General features: G+C 38.4%; 1 protein-coding gene across 1 annotated transcript in view; it reads left to right on the forward strand.

Moving 5' to 3' along the window:
• Positions 1 to 136: 136 nt before the first annotated feature.
• The window catches only part of LEMD3 (LEM domain containing 3), a 50,655-nt gene continuing 26,783 nt past the window's right edge, over positions 137 to 24,008 (forward strand). Inside the window, exons 1-2 of the mRNA XM_010284753.1 lie at positions 137 to 794; positions 21,684 to 21,725. Coding sequence (XP_010283055.1) covers positions 137 to 794; positions 21,684 to 21,725 — 700 coding nt within the window. The remainder of the gene's footprint in view (positions 795 to 21,683; positions 21,726 to 24,008) is intronic.

The following is a 24,008-nucleotide window of genomic DNA, read 5'->3' on the forward strand; positions in this document are numbered from 1 at the left end:
GGAGGAGGAGGCGGGGGCGAGGGCCAAGCAGCAGGTACCGAAGGAGGAGCCTGCAGTTCGCCGGCCCAGACGGAGCCTCGGCAAGTCTCCTGCTCCATTCATAACGAGCAAATGTGCTGCAGCCGGCGCTGGCGTGATGGAGACGGGCCAAGAAAGGGCTGGCGGAGGCTGTGGTGCTGGTGTAGTCGTAACGAATGACAGGGCGGAGGCGGAGGCGGCTGCTGCCGGGAGTCTAGACAGGGGCAGAAATCAGGAGGAAGAGGAGGCGGCGGCGAGGGGAGGAGGAGGATGTGAAAATCTGGACTCTAGTCCTCCCAACCCCAGATACCGCATTGGCCTACCTAAGAAACCCCCTACAGTATCGTTGCTGCCAGCACCGCTCACGGACGTGGACAGCAGTAAAATCACTGACCCTCCAGGCACCATTAGGAAAGCGACCAATAATCATGTTCTCAGCGGTGCTGCTGGTAGCTATAATGTTGAATCCAGGATCTATTCAGCTAGTAATAGCCTTCCCCCGGGTGGAACCACCTCCTCCCTTAGACTCAACCACTCCAATCATACGGGTTCAAATCATACCTACCTGAAAAACACCTACAAGAAGAATCTCTCAGAGCCCGAGGAGGAGCTTCTCCAACAGTTCAAAAGAGAGGAGGTATCCACCACTGGAGGCTTCAGTGCACATTACCTGTCCATGTTCCTCTTAACTGCTGCATGCTTGTTCTTTCTGATACTGGGATTCACATACCTGAGAATGAGAGGTTCTGGAGTAGCTGAGGATGTGGGAGTCAACAGTAAGTATTAGGTGAAGGGTAAGAGCAGTTTCTTTGCAACTGGATATACAACTGTTAATCCACCTTTGTGTTCCCAGACATCCCTTATTGAGCAGTTCTGGGTTTCACCTTGGTATAATCTTTCTATATGGGATGCAGCACAGAAAAACTGTCTTCCCTTAAGCATATACCTTGCAAGCTGGTATAATAAGCTTGCAAGACATTTGAGGATAAACTCAAATCCTGGCATTCCCTGCTGTAATCTGTTGATACCTTGTTTTCTAGCATGTTTTCTTCACAAAGCGATTTTACATGTTTTGTTCAATGTAGCACATGTATGTTTAACAGAGAATTGACGAGGTGAGGCTTTATGCTAACCTCACAGAAGTAATCGTGCACATTGGGATGCCTGGGATTCCTGCAGGGCTAAGATTTGACTGTAGTTGTTTGGTAATAAAGCAAGTTGTTCTCATTTATGTATACTGAGGTTTGAAACGGATGCTAGGTTGAGGTGATACTGCCACACAACAACAAACTTTGTGCAGTGAATGCTGGACCTATTGTGTATTGTTTTCTAATAAGTTTTCACTAAATTTAGTTGAGAGTATGATTATGCATGAAATACTGTTGTGCTTTAGTTTGAATTTCAGAGCATTGTGTTTTTTTAATCCTGAATTACTTGGGAGCTTCTTTAAAATGCGAAATTAACTTTTGGGAATGGATTTAGAAACTACCATTTTCTATTCACAAAGCATATGCAAATGGAAAATGTACCACCTAAGGGTACATGGTGATTCATGCTCATTCAATTTTTGGCTGCTCTGACATGGGCAGTGGAGATTCTAACATCAGAAAGAAAAATCATGATGTTGCTGTCTTAATTTCTCATCAGGAGCAATGAAAAATTATGCAAAAAGCTAGTTTGGGGATGTGAGTGCATTAAAGGTCCTTGAGGACTTGCATTTTTCTTGAAATGATTGAGGAAGGCCTGTGGGGTGTATACACGTGCATGTATTTCTTTCTATAGATAGAGGATTTATGTACTCGTGTGCGGGCATGTATACAGTGCCTTGTAAGGAGTGATCCCACTGTTAGATTGGGATCTGCTAGATGTTACAGGGCAGAAATAGTAGTGGGCTGTTTTTTGGGTTTTTTTTTCTTTTTCTTCCCTTTTGAACGTTATTCATTATATTAGGGTAGCAGAATAGTTCTTAATTCTGTTTTGTGCTCTTTGGGGGAGGGGAGGTAAAGGATTTAGTGCTTGTGAAGAACAGTAAGCAGCAAGGACATTGCATTTCCAATGGTTTCATTGCTGTCCACGTGCCTCTTAACTACTCCAGTCTTGTTTCTTGGAGAGGTGGTGAACGTACGCAGGTGGGCTAAAATTAGATACAGTATAGTGTGACTGTTGGGACTACTCATACTCGTATTCTGTGGTTAACTTCTGGCCATAACTGCTAGACACATACATAAGTTTTCCTATGTATTGATATGGTGTGTAATTCTATTAATATGTATTAGATTCCCCCACACACACACTCTTGAAATCCGATGATTTTTAATAGGGGAGAAGGTCTGTCAGCCTTCTGGGGTAAACTTTCTGACTGTCAAATTCAGTGGTTGAGTTAAAACTCGCCTGCCATGCTCATTGATAAAGCTTGAATGTCTCAGCTATGCAGATAGCAATAATACTGAAAAGAAACCCATGCTGAACTTTTTGCCTTGGAAGAAAACTCCATTTTGAATGTGTGAACTTTCCTATAGAGCATGTGGGATCACTGTGTTGAGTATGTTGCTCTTAAAAAGTTAATCCAGCTGGAACTGGTATGAAATTGTTCTCTTCTGCCCTTTTTGCTTAGGTTAGTCTGCCCAGTCAAAGGTCTGGTAGCCCAGTGTCGCTTGAGAGTTCAATTAAGCCAGTTCTCGGCCTGTTCATATTAGTGTTCTTTTCAGTGGAAGTCCTGAAAGTGGGTCTTCTGAAGAATTGTTGTGTCAGTGGCACTCACGTTTCATGTGTCCTCCTTCCTCACAGCCCCGGGGCTTTGCCATATAACAAATAGGAACAGGGGGAGTAGGAAGAAGTGAACAGCAGGTTTTGTGGGCTAGCTCCTTTGATAAGAAGAGAGGCAGGCCGCTTCTTCTAAGTAATGTGGGATTGAGCAGGGAGTTACCTTGCCCATATGCTCAGCACATGCTCACTGAATTCTTACTTCTCAAATGGGCATTTGCAGTGAAAATATGGTAGGTCTGTAGGACAGGCAGGAACAGACAAGACAGGCCAATAAAGACTGATTGCTATTGGGAAGGGAAAGAAACCTGGCATCTATTAGATGCTTCCCTAAGCTTAAACATCATCTGAGTGAGTCCTTTGGCTCTTATGCTTGTGTGGGTGTATTGCCTGTTTTCTTTATAGAAAGAGAACTGATTCATACACTATTATTTTTTAATAAAAATGTATCTCAAGAAAAACCTTTCAGGTGATTGGATACTGAGTTTTTTCTGTCTTTTAGATGGCTGTAGGTAAGTTTCTGTTGGCTGAGAGTGATTTGATTGTGAAAAACTCAGTTATTTTCAACTTCAAACTATCATCATAAAACGTTTTACAATTCAGTGGAGTTGCACTACACCTATCTCAATAATTTTCATAGTTACTGTAAGAAAACAAAAGGGCAGTTATTTGCATGTTTGGGTGGCATCTTTAACTTTGCAGGGAATGATGCACAATGAGCTTAATGTTTGTTGTCTTAATTGTTCATTACCTAGAATGAAATTAAATCAAAATAAAGTGATGCTATGTGTGTGACATTGAAAAATATTTGTCACCAAGTACACCCAATATCAGCACTTATAATATTTGTCTGACTGTAATCTGAGAACAGAGGAGGTGTATATAATTGGGGGAGGCTTAAAACTAGGTGTTGGTGTTGAATTTAGGCCAGGTAAAATAATACAGATGATAAGTGGTAAGCAGAAAACCTCAGAAGAGAGTTGGCATTTATATCATCCATAATGTTCAAATGATTTCTTATTGAGAACTCTAAAATAGCTATTAAGCGCTTTAGTTTTTCCACACATGTGACATAAAATGTTCAAAGACAGATCAGAATTGAGCTAATTCTTCCATATCTAACCTACATAAGGTCACTTGAGGTAAGTTTTTTATGCATTTAGCTGTCTAAAATGCAGATAAATATCTATGGGACTCTTATTAAAGCATCTTAAACCATTGAAATTAAACTACTCTTTAAGCTTATGTAAAAGACAAACTAATGCATAAGTGCATATTGTGCCTGCTCTCTCTGACAGTGTTGTATGTGAAAAGAAGGGTCAGTTTGGGTTTGGTGCTCGTAACCTCATTCATGTGGCTCTTGCTGTAAAATGTTTTGCTTGCACCTGCTTTCAAAATGCTGTGGAATTGTATCAACTTTTTGCCAAGCCAGCCTAGTATTTTGTCAGTAAAATGGTAGAATTGACTTTTGTCTACTTCCTGGGGCTCTTCAAACCCTGAAGAGTTCGGATTCTTATCCAACTTCTCTGGTTTTGTTTTGTGATGTTACTCTGAGCATCTCAAGTGGCTGTGCCTGGGCGTTAGTTCTAAACTTATTTTTCATGGAAAGCTGATAACGATACCACATCAGTAGATGTTGCTTTCAGATCTGGTTTACTTTCTGAAAGATGAGGACACTCCAGTACTTCATGGAGTGGTTGATGTGGCAAAAAAGCAATCTTGAAACTTTCAGGTAGGTCTTGTTTAATATCTTATGCTCTTATTAGTGGGAGAGGCTTTTGACAGTGACATCTCTGGCTAGTAATTTGGTCTTTCTATGATACTTGTTACAAAACAACTGCTAGGAGGATAATCCTTACTATATTCGCCACAAGTTGAGTTTTTGAAATGTTAATTCAGGGAGACTTAGCAGTTGCGTATATTGCAAATGGAAGCTTATGCAAATCACAGTTTTAAGAATTTAATTCTATTCCATTGACGTTCCTTTGTTCTTGACTTCTAAATCTTTCAGGCGTTAAAACTGTATGGAATTTTATGCAGGAAATTTCATTGTTAAGAAGTTAAACTTGCTGTATAAAAGACAAGAAGGTGGCTGTTATACTTACAGGTCTGCAGATTACTATTAAAGTGTTCTGGTGTTTCACAGATAACTGTTACAAATCTACTTGCCTTCTAAGATCACCTCAGAAGAGTCTATCTTATTGACAGTGTTGGCTTCAATGGAAGAAAATTAATTTTGGATAAGAAATACATATAGAAGAGAAGATAGTAAAGGGAGGAAGCAAAGTTAAAAGATTTGGAGGGTTCCTGGGTTGTGTGGCTATTAATGTTGCTTGTGTTTTCAAGTGATACTCTGACTTGCATTTGACAATATAACAACTTCTTCTATTGACATAGTAGCATATAGCTCCGTTTCACTTTTTGTATATTGCTTTAAACTCTAGCTAGTAGTATTTCTCTTCTAGGTGATACAATAGAAAATCCTGATTTAAAGACTTACCTCTCATGTAACTAATCTCACTTCTGTGATTTGGTGAGTTTTGGATTAAGATCAGTAGATGAAAAAACCTAGGCTGCCTTCGTAAGGTAAAGCCAGGCAGAATAGTTAAATTTCCTTAGGATTCTTGACATTTTTAAACTCTAGTCTTCTTTATGGTATATCAGAGGTAACTTTTAAAAATGAGGAACGAATTTGGCGAAGACTTGCGCCCAGGAAAGTCCAAGTAATTGCTACGTAGTACAGGATGGTTCATCTTAGCTGACAACTTCAAATCCCTCCTAAAGGTTAGTAAACATTTTATTTACCTTTGCAGCCAATCTGTAGTATAAAGTATAAATATGACAATTGTTAATGAATGTTTGAAACAAAAATGATGAAACTTCAGAATGTCTGTTTTTTTTAAGGAGATGGCTGTGTTTGATACTTTGTTCAGAATACTTAGAACTAACTTACTTGGCATTCATACTAAAAATGTGCTGCTGTTTGCAGATGCACACAGAACTTCCCTTATGCCATGACTTTAGATATTCTTACAACGACATTTTTTCAATGTTACTGTTGCAGGCTATGCTTTTTTGTGAAGTCAGTCATGAGAAATTGGAACTAAAATTACTTGTCTGGGGAGCAGGGATGCAGAAGAGTTCTGGCAGCATCTGTTTTCACTAGGTATCAAACACTAAGTGAAAGTTTGCACTCCATTCCATAGTGCATGGTAGTTTTCTCAAAAGAAAATGTGAGAAAATTAAGGGTGATCTGCAATCTGAAAGCAGATCTGGTTGCAACTTTTCCATGTTTATAAAACGTTTCAGACTAGAAGGGAGTGGGAAAGCAAAAAGCAAACCTGTGTTTCTTCTGCTAAGAACCTTTGCCAACTCTCTAATAGTGTTCTTCAAGTGCAAGGCAGATTTCTTTCTGCTTAGGACAGATGCATACAGCAATAATGGATGCAATGGAATTATTTTAAGGAAGAACCCACAATAGCCAAGGAGTTAAATTTAGCATTGTAGGAGCCCCCCTTTGCACTGTTTCATAATCTTTTAAGTATCCCAGTACGAGAGGAGAAGCAGGCCTGCAGTCTTTCTATTCCTGGAGATGAATTGTGTTTCTAAAAAATCATGTATGTTTAACTCCTGTTGACATCTGTGTTTCATCTAGGAGTAGTACTTTGCAAAACTTTGGCTTGATTGCTTACCCAGCTAAGCTGGCAGGAGTGCTAGAGTTGTACCGAACTGATCCCTGTCTTGCTCCTAGACTTGTGCTTCAGAAATAGTATGAAAGTGTGAACAGGCCAGAGCTGCTGTTTGAGAAAGTTGCTTGGTCACTTAACGAAAAAGCTGAGGCACGTAAATTAAACAAGTACATCAGTTTCTGTTAATGAAAGTGCTGTTCCAGTGCTGTGGAGAAGCACGCAGTCCACTGTAATCATGAGGCACGTATTCCTTACACCTTTAAAGTTCTTGTGGGTATTTGTATTCTCTGGTGAAATTAGTTGTCTGTTGTGATTTGTGGTAGGCCGAGGAGAGTTGACTGGTTAAGGGTGTGTGAAATCAAGATATGTTGTTAAGAAAAATTGATTTTTTTCAGGGGACTCGCATGTTTGCGAAGAATTTAGTAGTAGTGTAGTAGTGTCTTTGTCCTTACTCTTTCTTTCTTGACTCCTACTGTTGCTGCCTATAGGTCTAGAGTTGTGGGAGAAAGTGGCAATGCCTTTGCTGTGACTGTAATAAATTACAAGCTGTAATCCTTACAGTTACACCAGAGGACATGGTGTAACTCTGCCACTGATCAAAGTAACCTTGATGGCTTCTGTCCGCTGAGTAAGTCTGATTTAGAAAAACTTGGAAAAGGGGCAGTCTTACTGATGGAAAGAAGCATACTGATGGATGCAAGGATAGATCAAAGAATCACTGCACAGCTTAAAGCTGATCTCATGTTCTTTCATAGAAGGTTTGCTCCGGTTTATAAGGCCTGATGCTGAGTCCTGTTGTAAATACATATTAAAAAAAACCATCAGCTTCTCGAATGAAACTGATGACACAAAGGCTTTGCAGTTGATGTCAGTGTTCTGTCCCTAGAAACTGTGAAATAGCAAAACAAACTCGATGCTTTGACTCCATGCAGGTATGGCCTTTTTACAGCTGACTGTTCAGATAAGACACTGCTTTGATGTTACCTCAATATTTCTACAGTTTTTCGATCCAGGCAAATCAAGGCTTCCGGTTCATGCATCTCTAGTCTGAGAGATTGCTAGCATTCTCTCCTGGAAATTTTAAGGATTCTGTATAATTCTGTCCATTCAGTAAGCTTCTCAGCCCAGATGGAGGAGTTGAAGACCAGTGTAGGTAATGGAGATGGAAGAATGAATCAGTTATATTTATATTACTTAAGCATACTATGGCATGAACAAGAAACCTGTCTTCACCAACAAGTACCGTTTGTAATTAAGAAAAATAGTATGGCCCAAACTGCTGTACTTTGGTTTTGGTGGCTCCTTTTGTCCAGTACCCTTATCATTGTTACCTTTTCCGTGCTACTGTGCTGTACTTCCCACAATGCTATTTAGTGCTGTTTCTTTGTTCTGCTGTGTGTTTACAGTCTACTGTGGAGGGTGAGAGGGTAGAGGAGCAAGTGAATGTGGATGTGTGATAAATGTGAAGCAGGCAAATGTGGTGTGCCTGTTGAGCCTAGTTTGTTGGAGGAGATGTGCTGTTATGTCTGGTGTTTTGCAGAGATGGAGTCTTTTTGCTGAGGAAAGGATCAAATCCTTTGCTTACTGAGGGTCATATTGTAACACGGGTATCTTGAATAAAGCTGCCTTTTCAGAGTCTTAAATTCTTTTAGCTGATTTGAATGAACTCTTCAGTGACAGACTGAATTCATAAAGAAGGCTGCTTAATGTGGGGAGGAGAAGAGGTGGGACTTAAAAAGAGAGGTCTAACATTGAATTAAGTGGCAATAAAACTTACTAAGTAGTCTGCAACATCCACTGAATTCTAGTAATGCTGTGCTAGATAAGTAAGAAACAGGTTTGTTCATAAATGAAGGATTGTAGACCAATTCCTAGGCTGCTTTTTCTCTGTCTTGGAGAAGGCCATTAATCAAAAATTGGAAAATGGCTTGTTAGAAAATAATTGTTTTATGTATAAATTATATGAATATAATTCATATTAGAGACTTCCTTCATACTGTCTTTATTCACTTAATACAGGGTTTATATACGGGTCACATTCCCTTAACCTTTTCTTTATTGAAAAAGTACAAGAAACTTTCATACTTGGACTCATGGTATCTTGGGTAAACGCAGCTTCAGCCTGTCCTTGCTAGGCAATCAACCGAACAAAACTTAAGCATGAAGAGGACTGCTGGAATGAGTTGGATAAATGGTGTGTTGTTCCAGACTAGATTTTAAGGCCACATCTAGATCTTAATTTGCTTTTTCTCCACAGAAGAGTGTTTCTTTGAAGGTCAGTTAAATCTCTGAATTGCTCATTGGAGAAGCCTCAGACTTCATAACTGCTTATGTTAGCTTTTGGATATTCTCAATAGGTTGTGTTTCAAAGCCACTCACCTTCACCATCTGTCCCCTCAATATTTCTCATCTTACTATGTAGTTATACAACAAAACATTCCACAGCACACTTATTCAGTAATACTTATCCCAGGGTCTGTTCAGTATTGTCAAGCTGCACAACATGAACACTTCATGTCCAGTATTCCCCTATCTCACATCACAACTTCATCAAACAAATAATTATCTGAATGTGTAGATATTGTTGGTCATAGAGAACAGAAGTCTAGCTAGAACTAATCTGAAACCTGTTAATAGATACTGAGCAATGAAGAATTTACTGTGAATGAGGGGTTTCAAATATCAAAAGGTAGATGTGTGATTTTAATTTTTTTGTGTATTTTTTTTCTTATTGTTGCCTGAAACAGCTCTTGGTTGTGGTGTGTGGTGGTCTGATTTTTTGTTTTTGTTTGTTTTGTTGGTTTTTTTTTAATTCCCAGCATATTTTCTGGGAAATGGTAAAACATTAATCATTAATTTTTCTGTTCATCTCTGGCATTTGACCTATATCTAAAAGTTTAGTGGGCTGGCTCTTCTTTTTCAGGTGTCATGCTTCAGACAACAAAAGAGTGTATTAATTTGAGTGACAGACTGGGTGGTGCATGTGTGACAGACCCCTTAGAGGCCTCTTTCAGGCTATGGAAGTCCACAGTCAAACTGAATTATTGGGGAAGGGCCAGTCTGGCAGTCTTATTCGTGCTTTTTCTCATTCTTGCATGTTCCTTGGAAATAGTTTACTGTGACTTTGTAAATAAGAGAAAATGATTTATGAAATTCCTTGGTGGGATCCTTAAAAGAAGAGGAGGGTATGATGTCAGGTTTGTCCTAGTTTGTTTCTGTATTGGTTTGCAGCTGATGTATGAGGCATCTAGAGGTGAGAGGTGTGGTGTATTTCAAGAAAAAAGCTGAAAAGGTGTTCTCTCTCTTTTTGGTTTGGTGTTTTGTGGTGGGTTTTTTTGGTCAAAGGAACTTTATGCTGTCCTGGGGAAGTCTTTGCCTAGCTGAGAAAATGAGGTTAGAGATGCAGATTTCCTTCTGGAGAAGGAACTAGTCTCACTACTTATTTTTGGGTTTTGTTTCTCTTATCTGTAAGCATGTGAAATACTGCTTATGCAAAAGCAGCTTTGGATAAAGGTGTTCCTAAGTCACTGTGGGAAATGGGGAATCTGAGCTGTGCTAAAGGATATATTAATGTTTGGGTACTTTTATATTTTGTATATAATAGCAAACACATGTTCATTTTGATATAAACTCAGAAAAAAATAAAATGGAGTGTTGAGAACATCTGAGAGAGCCATACTGTTGTACTGTGTGTATAGTGTCCTTTGAGCTACTAGTTTTTCATTTCTCATTGAAAACTAGAAATACCAGCCTTTTAAGTACTCTTCAGAGCTCATTCATTCAGAATGGGCAGGTGTATATGCACAGTCTGACTTGGTGATCTTAGGTGTATTATGACCAGTGTTAGTTAAGTTTGACTTCCATCAAGGTGGTACTCCCTGCAGAAATGCTGTAGACTTTTTTTTAGATTGTTTTCATTGAGCACTAATGTGTCTGTACTTTGCAAGTGGACAATGCAGTGGGTAATGCATTTTTTTATGTATAACTTTAAGTACTATTCTTTTCTCTTGACCTTCACCTAAAGGTGCTGCTTATGAACTAACAACGAACGTGTGTACTTGTACTCAATCTGCACATTAAGTAGAGGAAAAAACCCAACACCAATGGGATGTTAAATCCAGACTTGTTTTTATCCTGAAGGATAGGATGCATGGTATTAAAGTGATTCCTTTAGAGGGAGAGCAAACTGTGGAGGGAAAACACATCAAAGTAGCATCCGTGGGAAGGAGCTGTCCTAGTGATTGAGAACCAAAGGCCAAATGGGGTCTGCCTATCCCTTCTGTAACGAATGAATTAGCATGTGATGTTCTCTGCCATTCAGGAGACAGGAATGTACTGAGCTTCTTACGCAAACCTTGGCATCAGACTACTAGCTATATGGCCAGCTAGTGCTTCCTTAAGCATGAGAGAAATGGTTTGAGGAAGGAGAGTTGAGATCTTGTTTTGTAAACTTTGTTTTGTAGTTCAAGCACCTAGCTTTGTACTATTATGTAGTGACTTCCATCCTACAGAGTTCTCATCTATCTACAAATAGCTAATGGTGTGGTAAGGTTTTATTGTGTCCCCAGTGTTTGAGATCTCAGTAAGAGTCACTTGTTCTTCCTTTCCATCCTCTTTTTTTGCTGTTTCTGTATGGCAGATGAGTTTTCTGCCAAGATAGGTTCTTCCTCCTCCCTAGATCCACCCAGCTCACAAGAAGTGCACACAGCACTGCTAGAAAATTCCTCAGTTTACTCACGAGCTGATGATGTAACCCTGTAACTAGTAGGTGTAACCTGTTGAATTAATAAACAACTATGATCACAATATTGGAAGTCTTAGTTCAAGCAGACTCTTAACTGAGTATAGGAGACAATGGTGAGGTGTGTATATATAAGGATAATGGTGATGTATGGCTGTGTGGTAGTCCAGTTGTTCCCTTCAGATAATTTTTATTTGAACTAGTCAGTTTATGCTAGCAAACAAATGCAGCTGGTATGGTAGACGGCCTGAAAGCTTAGTCAACTTTTTAGCATCCCAGTCCAGCTGGAAGTGGAAGTTACTGAATATTGCCTACTTTTATTCATTTCTAATCAAGTGATGTTATGTCTTGAATTACTGCTGAGATCATCCTGGTTTTGAGCTCTGCAAACTTCTGCTATACGTGATGGGCAGCTTTCCTTCTGTTTAGCAAATATGGATACTCCTGGTAAGCTGACTGCTGCTTCCTCTGTGAAAGCTCATCTTTGCAATGACAGGAGAACTGCTAGCTGCTACCTCTGTATGTCCTGCATAGAGTAAGCTCTTTTTTTTTTTTCTCCCTAGCATACACTAGGGCACCTATTTTCAGAGTCTTACTGCCATGTTCAGGCTTTGTGTAGATCATTGTTCAGCAGTTTTGCTGCTGTTTGTGAAGCAAGCAGTGATAGACTAATGTGTGCTGAATGGTTAAAAGAACGGAAGCACACCAGAACACTGTTTTTAAATACAAAATCCCTATGTGATCTTTATCTTGTCTTTGTTAATGTCTGTGCTATCATGATCGAGGGTCTCTTAAGAGTTCTCTTGTCAGTGCTCTCCATTTGAATGTTATCTTTGGATGCTGTGAACTATTCGTACTAGTATAGTATATTACTACTACTTTGTAACTGAAGTGTATCTGGAAGAAGAGGTTATAACTGGGTATTTTTATGTTGGAAGTTCTTCAAGATAGGAATCCTTCCTGTTTGTACAAGATCACAGGATTCTGTGCACACTGGGCCCCTTGGCAGAGTGACAGTAGATTTAATATTTAATTGCAGATTCTTATTGATTCTTAAACCTTCTTTATGAGTCTTTATGAATCTGCTTGCAATCTTGAACTTTGGAGTTTGAGGAAAGCAGACCACTTCCTAATTTAACATTGAGCTGCTTGCTGACATGTTTTCAAGGTGGCAATTCCCCTGCTTCTGAATATCCTTGGTGTTTTTTTTTAATTATTTGTGCTCATTTCTTGAAGTTGTGGGTGTAGTTTGACCTTACAAAGTGTAAGGAGCTAAAATATTTGGGAGGGAGCACAGAAGAAGGGAGAAGAGCTATTACAGAAGCGTATTCTGATTCTCTTGCAAGTGAAGGTATTCTCTAACCATCGTAAAATGCTGGTAGGTGTGTGAAGTTTAACGTTTCTCCTGGTAATGTTTTGCAACTGCTGGTAAAAGCAGTCTTAGTGTGGTTTTTCGTTTTCCTACATCCAAATACTAGCCTATAGTGGAGACTATGTGTGTACAAGGAATGGATGTAGTATTACCTGATTTTTACAATGCATGGCAAATGCACTTTATCTTGAGCCATTTTTTCCTAATAGAACAGACAGCTGTTTCTTCATTGAAATACAACATGCTTTGTAATAGCATGTAAAAGAGTGTGTGTGCAAATTCAGTTGCTATAAAACATTTCCTTACTCTGGTAGAAATAAAACTGGAAAAGGGGATACTTTATCATAAGAATTATTTTATCTTTCCACAAGTACAGATCAGGAAACATGATTTTGTGAATAACCTAGCACCTTAATGTGCTTGTAAGGATAAGCATGCTTGTAAGGATAAGCATACTTGTACTGAGTATGCTCCATTGAGATTAATGCAGGCATACAGGAGAGAGAATTTGGGGTGAAGATCAGTTCCTGGGTGGGTGTGGCAGCTGTGGAACTATTGTCTGGAGTGTTTGATGACCGGCACTTCATAGTTCTGATGACACAACCCCCCACCCCAACTTAGGGGTGTGAAACACTTCCTGAGTCTTTTCTGCCCAAATTTCTCATCTGTCTATGGAATTGGGGACTCAAAATGCAGTGTTATTTTCTTGCTGATAGTGGTGGTTTGAAGTTTTTTCTGTTTCTTGGTGTGGCTGCATTGGTTCTCATTTGGACTCATTTACTTGTTCCTTCATCTGTTGCATACAGTTATTTTCACAGGGTCTTCTAGAAGAAAAAGAACTTCCATGCTTTATTCAGACAGACAGGCAGGTTGCACATTCTTCCTTTTCAAACAACCAATGTCTGTCCTATAGCTCTGTAGGTAGTTTATTTTTCTTCCCTGAGTCTTGCTATGGTTGATGGTGATATTTAGGAAACAGGAGACCAGAAAGAAGGAAAGGCAGTCTCTTTGTTAATATTTGCAGATGTCAGTCTGAGGTATTGGCTTTGTTTGAAATGGGCACTTCAGTACAGTAGGTTATAGCTGGCAGCAGTATTCATGCAGTGAATGTGACAACAATATAGTGAAAACTTCCTCTGAAGTTGGCTCTGATGTCTTGGTAATTGTTTCGATTCTGGATTTATGTTATAAGGCTTTTTGCTTAAAAAAGGTGACGTTCTTAAGAACTGATTTACAGCCAACTGTATCTGTTTCTGTTTTACAGTACTGGGATATCTACAGGCACTACACAGATTAAAATACTTTACTCTTTTAAGCACAAAACTTAGGATTTCTAGGTTTTCAGTCATTAATACAAGTACTAGAATGAAACTAGTAATTTTTATTTTAATGAAACTGAATAATTTGATGAGAAGCTCTCACAAAACACTAGTCACTCTTCTTAAATATGGACCTAAATGACATGACTCTCTTAAGAGCATCTTTCAACACTCAAGCCTTTTCTAACTAGTATTTAAATAGGCAGGAGTAGATTTTGATTATTTCTAGAAAGGGTGATAGAGCTAAAATAAGGAGAGGGTTTTTTTAAGAAGCCGTGAAGAACTCCAAAGAGAAACTCTGGTATTTCCCATCTTTTTACCTAAAAAAATGAAGACTGCTATTTTCAGGGCTGATAAACATTTCAGTTGAGACACATTTTCTATCACAGGTATGATAGTTTTAATTCTTTTAGAGAAGGGTTTTGTAAAAAAAAAAAAAAAAAAGAGTCATTATGAAATAGTTTGGTTATATCAATCCTTATATCACCTCTTCGCAAACAGAATAAATTCAAATGATATTGGGGGAAAAATTATCAATAGAAGCTCTCTAAGCTGAGGCAGTTGAAAAACTGACTTGATGTTAAGGAAAGATTCATCTGGTTTTAGAATTCTCTGATCCTTGTGGCGGATTGTGCTGCTGTTCAAAATTGGCATGGCCAAGGACTATTCAAACTACAATGGTGTACTGATTTAGAAATATAAAAACTCTTTCCAAAGCACACAAAGATGATCTGTAGTGAAGGAATTACTCAGCTTGATGTATGACTTGGTGTCTGAATATCAAAGCACAGAGATTTAGCCTAACGATTCAAAGTGGTTTCTACCTGAATTAGCGCAATCTGGAGATGCAGGTCATGCAAAACTGCTCATTTGTTTTGAGCATTGAGTAATTGCAGAGAGGAAATTAAAGGCAGGATTATTTTACTTAAGCTGTTTGAAAGATGGAGCTCTGGAATAACTTATTTCCTGTAACAACTTGTTTGTGTTTCTGGTGGTTTAAGACTTAGGAGCTTTAAGAGACAATGCTTTAGAATTGTCCTTGACACATATATGGTATGTCACCAGGTGGAATCAGTACTTGACCCCAAGCTTAATGAAAAATTTACAGGTCTGTTAGTTGATGTTGAAAGTACTTGGATTGTAAAATTATTGAGAACTGGTTTCCAAGGTTATGTAGAAAAAGGCTGGGCTAAAGGCCCATTTTGCATAGCAGTGCTTCCAGTATTGTTGCTTCCTCTGTTATCCAGCTAATGGTGGGGGTCTTTTTGATGAAGAAAAAATTCTAATAGAAAGTGTTAGGTTATCCACTTACTGAACACACATTTACAGGACAAATTTTGGAAAAAATAACTGCTTCTGTTTTGGGATTAGTCTGCTTGTGACATGGTGAGTGGGGAGGAGAAAAGTTCTTTTTTGTTTGCAGGGAGGAACATTCTTGCTTCTGCAGAAGTTGCTAGCTTGGAAGCGTGTGTTGCAGTGTACAGTCTCTGAATTCTCGTGTAGATGGTATTTGGTGCTTTTGGTATCATCACATTGAGAAATGAAGTGCTTACAGGTTAATCGGGATCATTCTTGTTTCTGCAGCTGTGGCTTTACAGCTCCTTAAAGTTGCATTGGAAAGCTGCTTTTTTGTTTAGGAAATCAGATTATCTGTATGTTCAGAAATAGATGGTGGCATTACAATGACTCTTAAAAATGTTAGCTTGATATTCAGTCATGGTCAAGATGGAAACACAATGGTAGGATTTTCTATTGAGGAAGGGAATTTAGAACAAGGTGTATCTGAGAGGATGTATTTGAGGATGGCACTAATTATGGCACTAATAATCCCTGGTGCTCTGTTATTTTGAATAGTGTCCAACTCTGGTCCTCAACCTCAGAAAGGACATAGCAGAGCTGCAAAAAGGTTCAGAGAGTAGTGATATTACCAAAAGCATAGTATGGCTCTCAGCAAGGAGGTATATGACTTGAGTGTGGAAGAGAGGACTGAGGAATGAAGTAAAGGCATGAGTATTATGGAGAGGGTAAAATAGCGTCTGATTACTCACTGTCTCCTCTAATACAAGGAGGAGTTTCTCAAGTTAACAAGTGGCAAATTCAGAGTAAGCAGAGAAGCTGTTTATTCACACATGTGCGTTTAAGTTGTGGAACTCTTTGTGACCATATGTTGCTGAAGCTAAAAGCTTGCTTGGGGTCGATGTGGAACTAGACAGATTGGTAAGGAAAATACATTGGAGTTGATAATTGGGGGTGTGTGTGTGTGTGCAAAGAATAGCCAGACAATTCTGACTGCCTCAGGAAGCTGCCTCAGGAAGCTTCTGAGGTGCAATTTTTTTTTGTTTTTATGACTGGGAGAATATTCTGTTGAAGTATCAGCATATACTTTATATTCTTATGCTCTGACACTCATTTTTGCCACTATTCTGTGGCCTCCAGTTAGGGACAGGTGTTTCTGAAAAGAGTAAAACTTCTTGCTAAGGCAGGATTGTGGGTTGGTTGAATCCTTGGTTTGTCCCAGTGTGACTGTTCCTTCATACTTCAGTTTTCATGTTATAACAAATAACAATGTAATAATAATAACAATATAACAAAGAACTTCGACAAGAAGTGTATTGAATACTGAAACTGCAAGAATGGTAACACTGTTCAGGGCAAGGTACCGCAGCATGTAGGAGATAGCTGTAGTGGAAGGATTAGCTACTTGTCAGCATCCTAATTTGGTGAGCAGAAGGTAACTGAATCCCTTATTTTGGTACCATGTTAGTGATACTGTTCTAGCTTATGTCCTAAGCAAAGGTATTTTTATTTGTGCATATCTTCTTTCTAGGCATGACTGTCTGTGAAGCTATGTCAGTCTTTGGAACTTGTATTGTTAAGACTCTGTAAAAGCTGACTTATGTGTTGACGAATGGAGGACTTACTGTCCTCTCTGGAGAAGGGGAGGCTGAGGGGAGACCTTATTGCACTCTACAACTACCTGAAAGGGGGTTGTGGCGATGTGGATGTTGGTCTCTTCTCCCAAGTAACTAGTGATAGGATGAGAGGAAATGGCCTCAAGTTGCACCAGGGGAGGTTTAGAGTAGATAGTAGGAAAAATTTCTTTACCGAGAAACTGGTCAAGCATTGGAACAGGCTGCCCAGGGAGGTGGTGGAGTCACCATCACTGGAGGTGTTCAAAAAATGTGTAGGTGTGGCGCTTTGGGATCTGGTTTAGGGGGCATGGTGGTGTTGGGTTAACAGTTGGACTTGATGATCTTGAAGGTCTTTTCCAACCTTAATGATTCTGTGATTCTGTGAATGTCTGCAATTAGGCTGCAACTTCATGTCAAAGCATGCTTTGAAATCCCACTTTGTGCTCCCTGTTTATCTTACTGAAGAAAACTAAACCTTTGTAAATACTGCATCTGTTTGCAATTGTTACCAATATTAGGGAGGAAGATGGGTGGTGGTGGTGAGCAGTTTTATTGTTACGTTAAAGATGAAAGCTTCTGTATTGTAGTGAAAATTAACCTGTATGTTGGCACAGACTGCACTTGTATTCCTAAAATTGAGCATCTCTGTGAGATGGCTTGGTATGTGCATTTACGTTGACAGCTTTGGCTGGAATGCTTTGGAGCTGTGCTGTGACCCTTAGCTTTGTATTGGTGACTTTTTGTTATTTGAGACTAACCAGTTCTGCCATTCTGAGGAATTCTAGTAGTCTGTAAGTCAGCATTTACAGCTTGTCCCAACAGTAATAAGTGTAAATTAGTTACTTCTGAGGGTCATTATTAGTCTTTTCAGTTAACTAGCACAATATTTGTATGCTCCTTTGATTTCTTTTGCAGGCTTCTCAGCAATCTTATTGTCTTGTTCTTGATTAACTAGCATTTAAGTAAGATCACTTTTTAAACATGGACTTTAAATAGCATACCCCTTCCTGTTCTGAAATCAAGTTTCATGTGAGGATGATGTCCCTTAGTGTGCTTGATTTTTGTTTACTTCCATGTCTGGCCAAAGAATCCTATTATCATTACACCTTGCCAGGAATAAAGCTGCTCTTCCAATGTCTCAAACTTTCAAGCAGAATGTTTAGCTATTACAGTGTTTCAGGGGAGCTAGTATGATTCCCTTTGTCATGTTTTTGAGGCTTTTCTTCTATGAAAGTACTCTTGCTTTTTTATCTTGCAGCTAGTATTCGCATGTTGCCAGGTAAAATGGCCATGCTTCTTGCAGTTTTGTTGTTGTCTGGGGAGTTCTGATGGATAATGAGATTGCCATGTCCAGGGAGTTTGTTGCATCCCTCCTTTTTTGAGGGCGGTGGATGTGGTTGTTGGTTGGTTGGCTAACCTGGAGAGAAGACCCCCTGGGAGATAAGTCAGGAGATTCCTGTTTTAGAAATTTATCTCTTTAGCTTTGTTGTATAAGTAGATGAGAACTTGTTCTTTGAAGCTCATAAAATTGTGAACTTGATGGATAGACTACTTTCAAGGCTGGTAATTGTTGCTATACGGTAGAGGTATTGAACCTTTTTTGAGGAGGAGCCTTGGAATTATGTTCACATAAACTCTTCTATTAGTAATTAGTTATTAAATTAATGCTTAGTTTGGTAGAACTTGTTACTCTTCTAACTATACTTACCTATTTTAAGAGCTGTCATGAAGGCTTTTGAACCAATAATGTTGATGTAGTATATTGAAATGCCTTAGACATGTTGGAGTAGATGAAAACTTGACATCTGTGGTTGGAGCAAGTGAGAGGATTCAGTAATAGCTTAGATCCTGGACGAAAGAAGGGTAGATTCAACAGAGGAATTACTGCGGTAGTTAAGGAGTGGCCTTATTAACTGAAGTTAATCACGGTTATGTGGTAAATAGATGCAGATTGATTAACAGTTGTTAATTGCATATGCAGCTGATAAATTGCTGGCAGTTGCACTTAGCATACTTGCCTCTTAAGGCATCAGGCATCCTAAACTATATTAACGTCTTACATAAAATGTATCTCACTTACTGGCTAACTAACTTGCCATAAAATCACTTCAGAGGAATTTAATGGAAATCCTATAGTGTGAGTTAAAATAATGAATTATGAGGATTGATTAAATTGTTGTGGCAGATAATTATGGAGGAGAGTCTTTTTTTTTTTTTTTGGTCGCTTTAACCACTGTGTATTTGTGAAAGAGAGGCAAACATTGACATCTCATCTGGATTGCTTCATAAATTCAGTGTTTTTAATTTATCTAAATATGAAGTTGTTCACGTGTGACACTGGGATTGTGATGCTGAAAGTCTGAGTGTAACACCACCATTGCCTTCACTTAATTGCTGTACTGTCCTAGCGTATGTAGAATTGCAGCTGACAGTTTTCAGTTTGCATCTTTGCAGGCATGGAAGTATTGCATTTGTGCTTGTTCCATGGCTTTCATCAGTGCTAAAATGTATGTTTGTCAGGTACACTGAAATCTACACACTGTTGTGTCTCTTCCCCTCCCCCTGCCCTTCCCTGCAATCTAAAACCATATAATCAAGATTTCATGTATGCTCAATAAGATTGACCTTGGGAAGAGACCATAATTACATAATTGTCCTGTCTGGATAACTAACGATCAAACTGGGAGGTTGGCAGTCATCTAGAGCCTTGGCTGTGTTTCTCTAATCCTATTTTTAGGCTATTTAGATTAAAAGTTTAGCGTACTGGGAATGTTCAGCTGAGTTAATGAACGAAATACATAGAAGCTTTGTAAAGTTGGTAGCATGATAATCTAGTAGGTGATGTCTAAGAATTTGCACCTATAGAATGAAATCGTGAAGTGGTATAGGGCTTGGTTTACAAGACTGCTTGAACGTCTGCTTGTATCAGTTTTAATTAATCTGATACCTGAATCAAGTATTCAGATGTCTCTGAAAACCAGTCTCTGTGTTTGGGTGGTTTTGTTGCGGTTTGTATTTTCCATTTGCTGTGTCAGAGGAAGCTGAAGTGCTTACTGCTGTTGGGAAGATAGCATGCTTAATTTGCTTCTGAGCTCAGGCACATGGACAAATCGTTGTTTGCAAAGTTTTAGAGTCAAGCTTTATAATTTGTTGTAATTGTAGAAATGTGTTCCTTACCATTGCTATGTATAGGAGTAATGAAAATGGTATTGTTCCCACTTCAAACTTGCCTTTCAAAAATAAGGTGAAGTGGGTCAGCTGCCAACAGTGCCATGGAAGTTTGTGCAGGTAATAAAAATTACATTGTTTTATGAAACTATTTTTTTGTTACAATTTTTTTTTTTTACTTATGCAGATGCTATTACACTTGGCAAAGGTTAGGGGACCCCTGGATTATAAATTTCTTCGTAGTTTCTTTTGTATCCTCCATTTCTCCTAAATGAGAAATCTTATTATGAATTTGATCTCGTGTGTCCACCTTTATTTCTTTTTTTTTTTCCATTTAGAACTAAATTAACTGATCAGCTTAATAATCATGGTTTAGGATTCAAGATATTATCAATCACCTGACTGTTGGGGAGGCAACTCTTGATGTTTTGTGCATATCTTTATGCATGAGCGTGCCTTATAAGAAGTCAAATCGGCTAGCACTATCGGAGGCTGTTGCTGAGTTACCTTCAGATGCAAGCAGAAATGCTGTGTAAACAGCTGCAATATCTGGGGTGAGGGAGTGGGTGTAATTACACTATATAATTTGTATTATGTATTTTGGACACTATTTAAGATGGTCCTTGTCTTTTACTATGCCTTGGTATAGAAAGTTGAACTGCAGGATTTCAAAATGCATGAAGTTCTTCCCAGACTGTTCTAGATTCTCTATGCAAGTGCATCAGACCTAGAATAGTGGAAAGTACTCTTCCCCCCCCCCACCATGAACTCTACTTCTGCTAGAACTGTATTATAGAGCAGTGTGCTGCTTCAAGTGTTGCCTGTTTTTGTTGTGCTTTCAACATCAATGTGATGACATTCACAACCTAGACCTGCAATTTTGCATCAGGTTTCCCAGGATACTTTTTTTTTCTTTTGTGTTTTTGCTTGGTGAACTATGGAACTGCTTTTTTCTGTATAAGCTCAAACTGTGGGTGAAACAAGAGTTTGTAGCTTAGAAAGGCAAGACAATATGCTTTAACAATGGTGATTGCTTCCTGTCTTGGTAACTCTTTAGTTACCAGCTGGTCAGTCTTAAGTGGAAGCATAACACAAATTATTTGGCTGATTTCAGCTTCTTTTCCTTGAAGAATCTATTTTTGTAGCCAAAAGAAATATAATTGATAAACTTAGGCTTTCAGGAGCTGTGGAAACTCTTTTATTTAGAAAGGAAGAAATGGTCATATAGTCACAGTGGACTTTTCACCTGAGCTCTCTGTGTGTCATCTCTTGCTCTTCTCAAAACAGAAAATGCTGATGAGTTGTACAGCTTTGTGTTTGGATTATTGCTTAGTAAAAAAGTACTTTCTTAAACTGGACACTAAAACCTGCGAATTATGATGTCAATGTAATTGAGTCATTAAAGCAAGAGTTTGGTAAATGACAAGCACAGTTTTGTTTGCCTGGAAGTAGCTGTGAAATTTCTAGATACACAAGATTCTGGTTTAACCTAAATGCTAGTATAGTGCAATATCAAATGTGCAATATCAAATGTGGAGTTAAGTCAAAGGTTAATAGCTGTCTAATTGCTATTTGTCATATTATGGACTTGTTTGCTTTTATCTAAAGATTATTGTGTTGTCATAAAGCTACAGAGTTCATATACCTTTTCAGTATTTTCAGGCTCCAGAATGAATTAATTTTTTTATCTTTTTTTGACAGTCAAGAATCCCTTCAGTGAAGAACTACAAAAAATAAAAGTAAGTAAAACCACTTAGTATTGAGAATTTTAGTCTGTCAGATGTTTATATAAAAACAATATAGATCTGTTCAGAAGGATGCAATTCCAGAATGTTTTCTGTAAGATGAACACACTTCTTGCAACTTTAATGTTTTAATTTTTTGTTTTTAATCTCGAGCAATATAACTAGGGTTATAAGATTTGGCGGTGGCATGCTGGTTGCTTTATATGCTAAGAAAATGTTACATAATTTGTGTTGTAGAGCTATGAAGAAAAATTGTGGTGGTGTAAGTTTTGTGGCTGAATTTATCAGTGTGTCTCTTACTGTTACCATTTGGCTTCTCAACCTTGGAAGGACAGCTGGTAAAAGATGATTGACTTGAAACTCCAGGATTTTATTTGGTGCCATAGAAGAGCAAGGGTTAGCGTCTTTCAAAAATTTTCTTTTTCACTTTGATTCTATTCTGTTACTTGTTCCTATATTTACTCTTTCAACTGGAATATTGGGGAAACCATTTTTGAGATGTCACCACTGAAGATATCTGTATTACTTTTAGTTCTGCAACATGTGTTTTGGTGGTTCTCTCTTCTGGCCTTCAGTCTTTCTGCCTGGACTGTAAATACAGCAGTCTGCTTTTGCTAGGCATATATAAGCAAGTATTGCAAGGTAATAGTGTGAAGTTTTTTTGTTGTTGGTTTTTGAGTTTTGTCTTTTTTTGTTCTAGGATTGAGCTCTCCAGAAGTGAGTAATTGTGTATTTTAAGTAGGTAGCCTTGGCTAGTTACTTGGGAAGAAAATGTTTCTGAATATTTTGAACAAATTGAATTTTGTGGGGTAAATTCTGAGGATTTTTTCAGAATTACTTTAGTCGTGCAGATAGAATGCATCTTGTGCACTGGCCTTGACAGCCCGAGAACCTGTTTTGTATGTTACTTTCTTCTGTTTTTCTTGTGTATTGGTCCATAGTAATCCTACTCCATGCTTGCTTGTTCATTAGCTACAAAGACTATACTGTTCAGTTCCTTCCTTTACGTGGTGTGAGCATTAATTTAAGAAAAAAGAATTTGGTTACAAAAATGTTTCACATGTCTGTCTCGGTGTAGCTGTTACTGAAGTCATGGCTGTACCTACTGGCAAATAAATGGAATTTGGAGTACTGCTGTTTGTGTGTGTGTGTGTGTGTGTGGTAGAGGACTGATTTTCCTCTGCTGCCATGCCCAGTATTTTACAGCCAGGAAATTAATAGGGTTGGTTAGTTTCCTGGGGAGCTCCAACTAGATCAATTTAATCTCAGTGATGGTTTTTGTAGGACCAGAAGAGGGAGAGGTGATGCTGGTAATTGATATTGTCTATGGGAATCAGTTTGTCAAATGTTTGATCAATGAAAGAAGTCTTCTGCTTTTTGGTAGCAGTTTTCTTGTGGGGAAAAAAAAATGGAGCATTCAAGTTTTAAAATTATGTCAGACAGTGCTGGTGCATCAGAGAATTAAAATATATTTAATCTTTTTCAATGTGACTATAAACAGCAGATGCAGAACTGGCAAATTACTTTTCTTGCACATTTTCTGAATAAAGGCTCTAGCCTTATCTCAGACATTTGACTCTGCCCCAGGAGTCAGAGCCAACTTAAACCCAAATGTTTTAGAATGGCCTTCAGTACACGGTGTATGTAATGGCAGTTTCATCATCTTCATATTTTGAGTAATTCATTCTAACATAAAATGTTTCTGGATATATTTCAATGAAATTTCTCAATATCTTGATAAAAAAGTTTAACTCCCCTGTAAGTAGCAATTATATGACATTTCATATTCATGCTTGTTTTGGGAATTAGGCCTTTTTATACTAGTGGCATATGCAGGAACTATCAAGAAGATTGTATTGTTCTGGGTTTTGTTTGTTTTGTTTTTAATTAAGTTACTGTAGTTTGAAGGTAGACAGCAAAAATCTTACTTTGCTATGAATTTTATGCAGGAGTATGACCAGGTGGTACTTTAATGTGGCTTGTATGAAGTGCCACTGCACATTTATTAAGAATAAAATTGGTTTATTTTTACGTAGTAGATAATAATTAAAAAAAACAACCACCAAACTTTTTTGGGGTCATTGCACTGTTCTCTCAGTAGTATGAGAGCTGTCAGTTTTAACTGGCAGATCCATCAGATTCCAGGCTGCAGTCTAGTTTAGTTTCAGTCAAGATCTGAAAAATCAATATTGATTCAGAATCTATTGCTTGCTTCATTGTTTGTGTGTGAAATGCTACAGCTTTCCACCTGCATGTGTAAACCGCTCAACCCACCCCAATC

The sequence above is a fragment of the Phaethon lepturus genome, unplaced genomic scaffold (genome assembly GCF_000687285.1).
Source record: "Phaethon lepturus isolate BGI_N335 unplaced genomic scaffold, ASM68728v1 scaffold42653, whole genome shotgun sequence".
NCBI classification, from domain to species: domain Eukaryota; kingdom Metazoa; phylum Chordata; class Aves; order Phaethontiformes; family Phaethontidae; genus Phaethon; species Phaethon lepturus.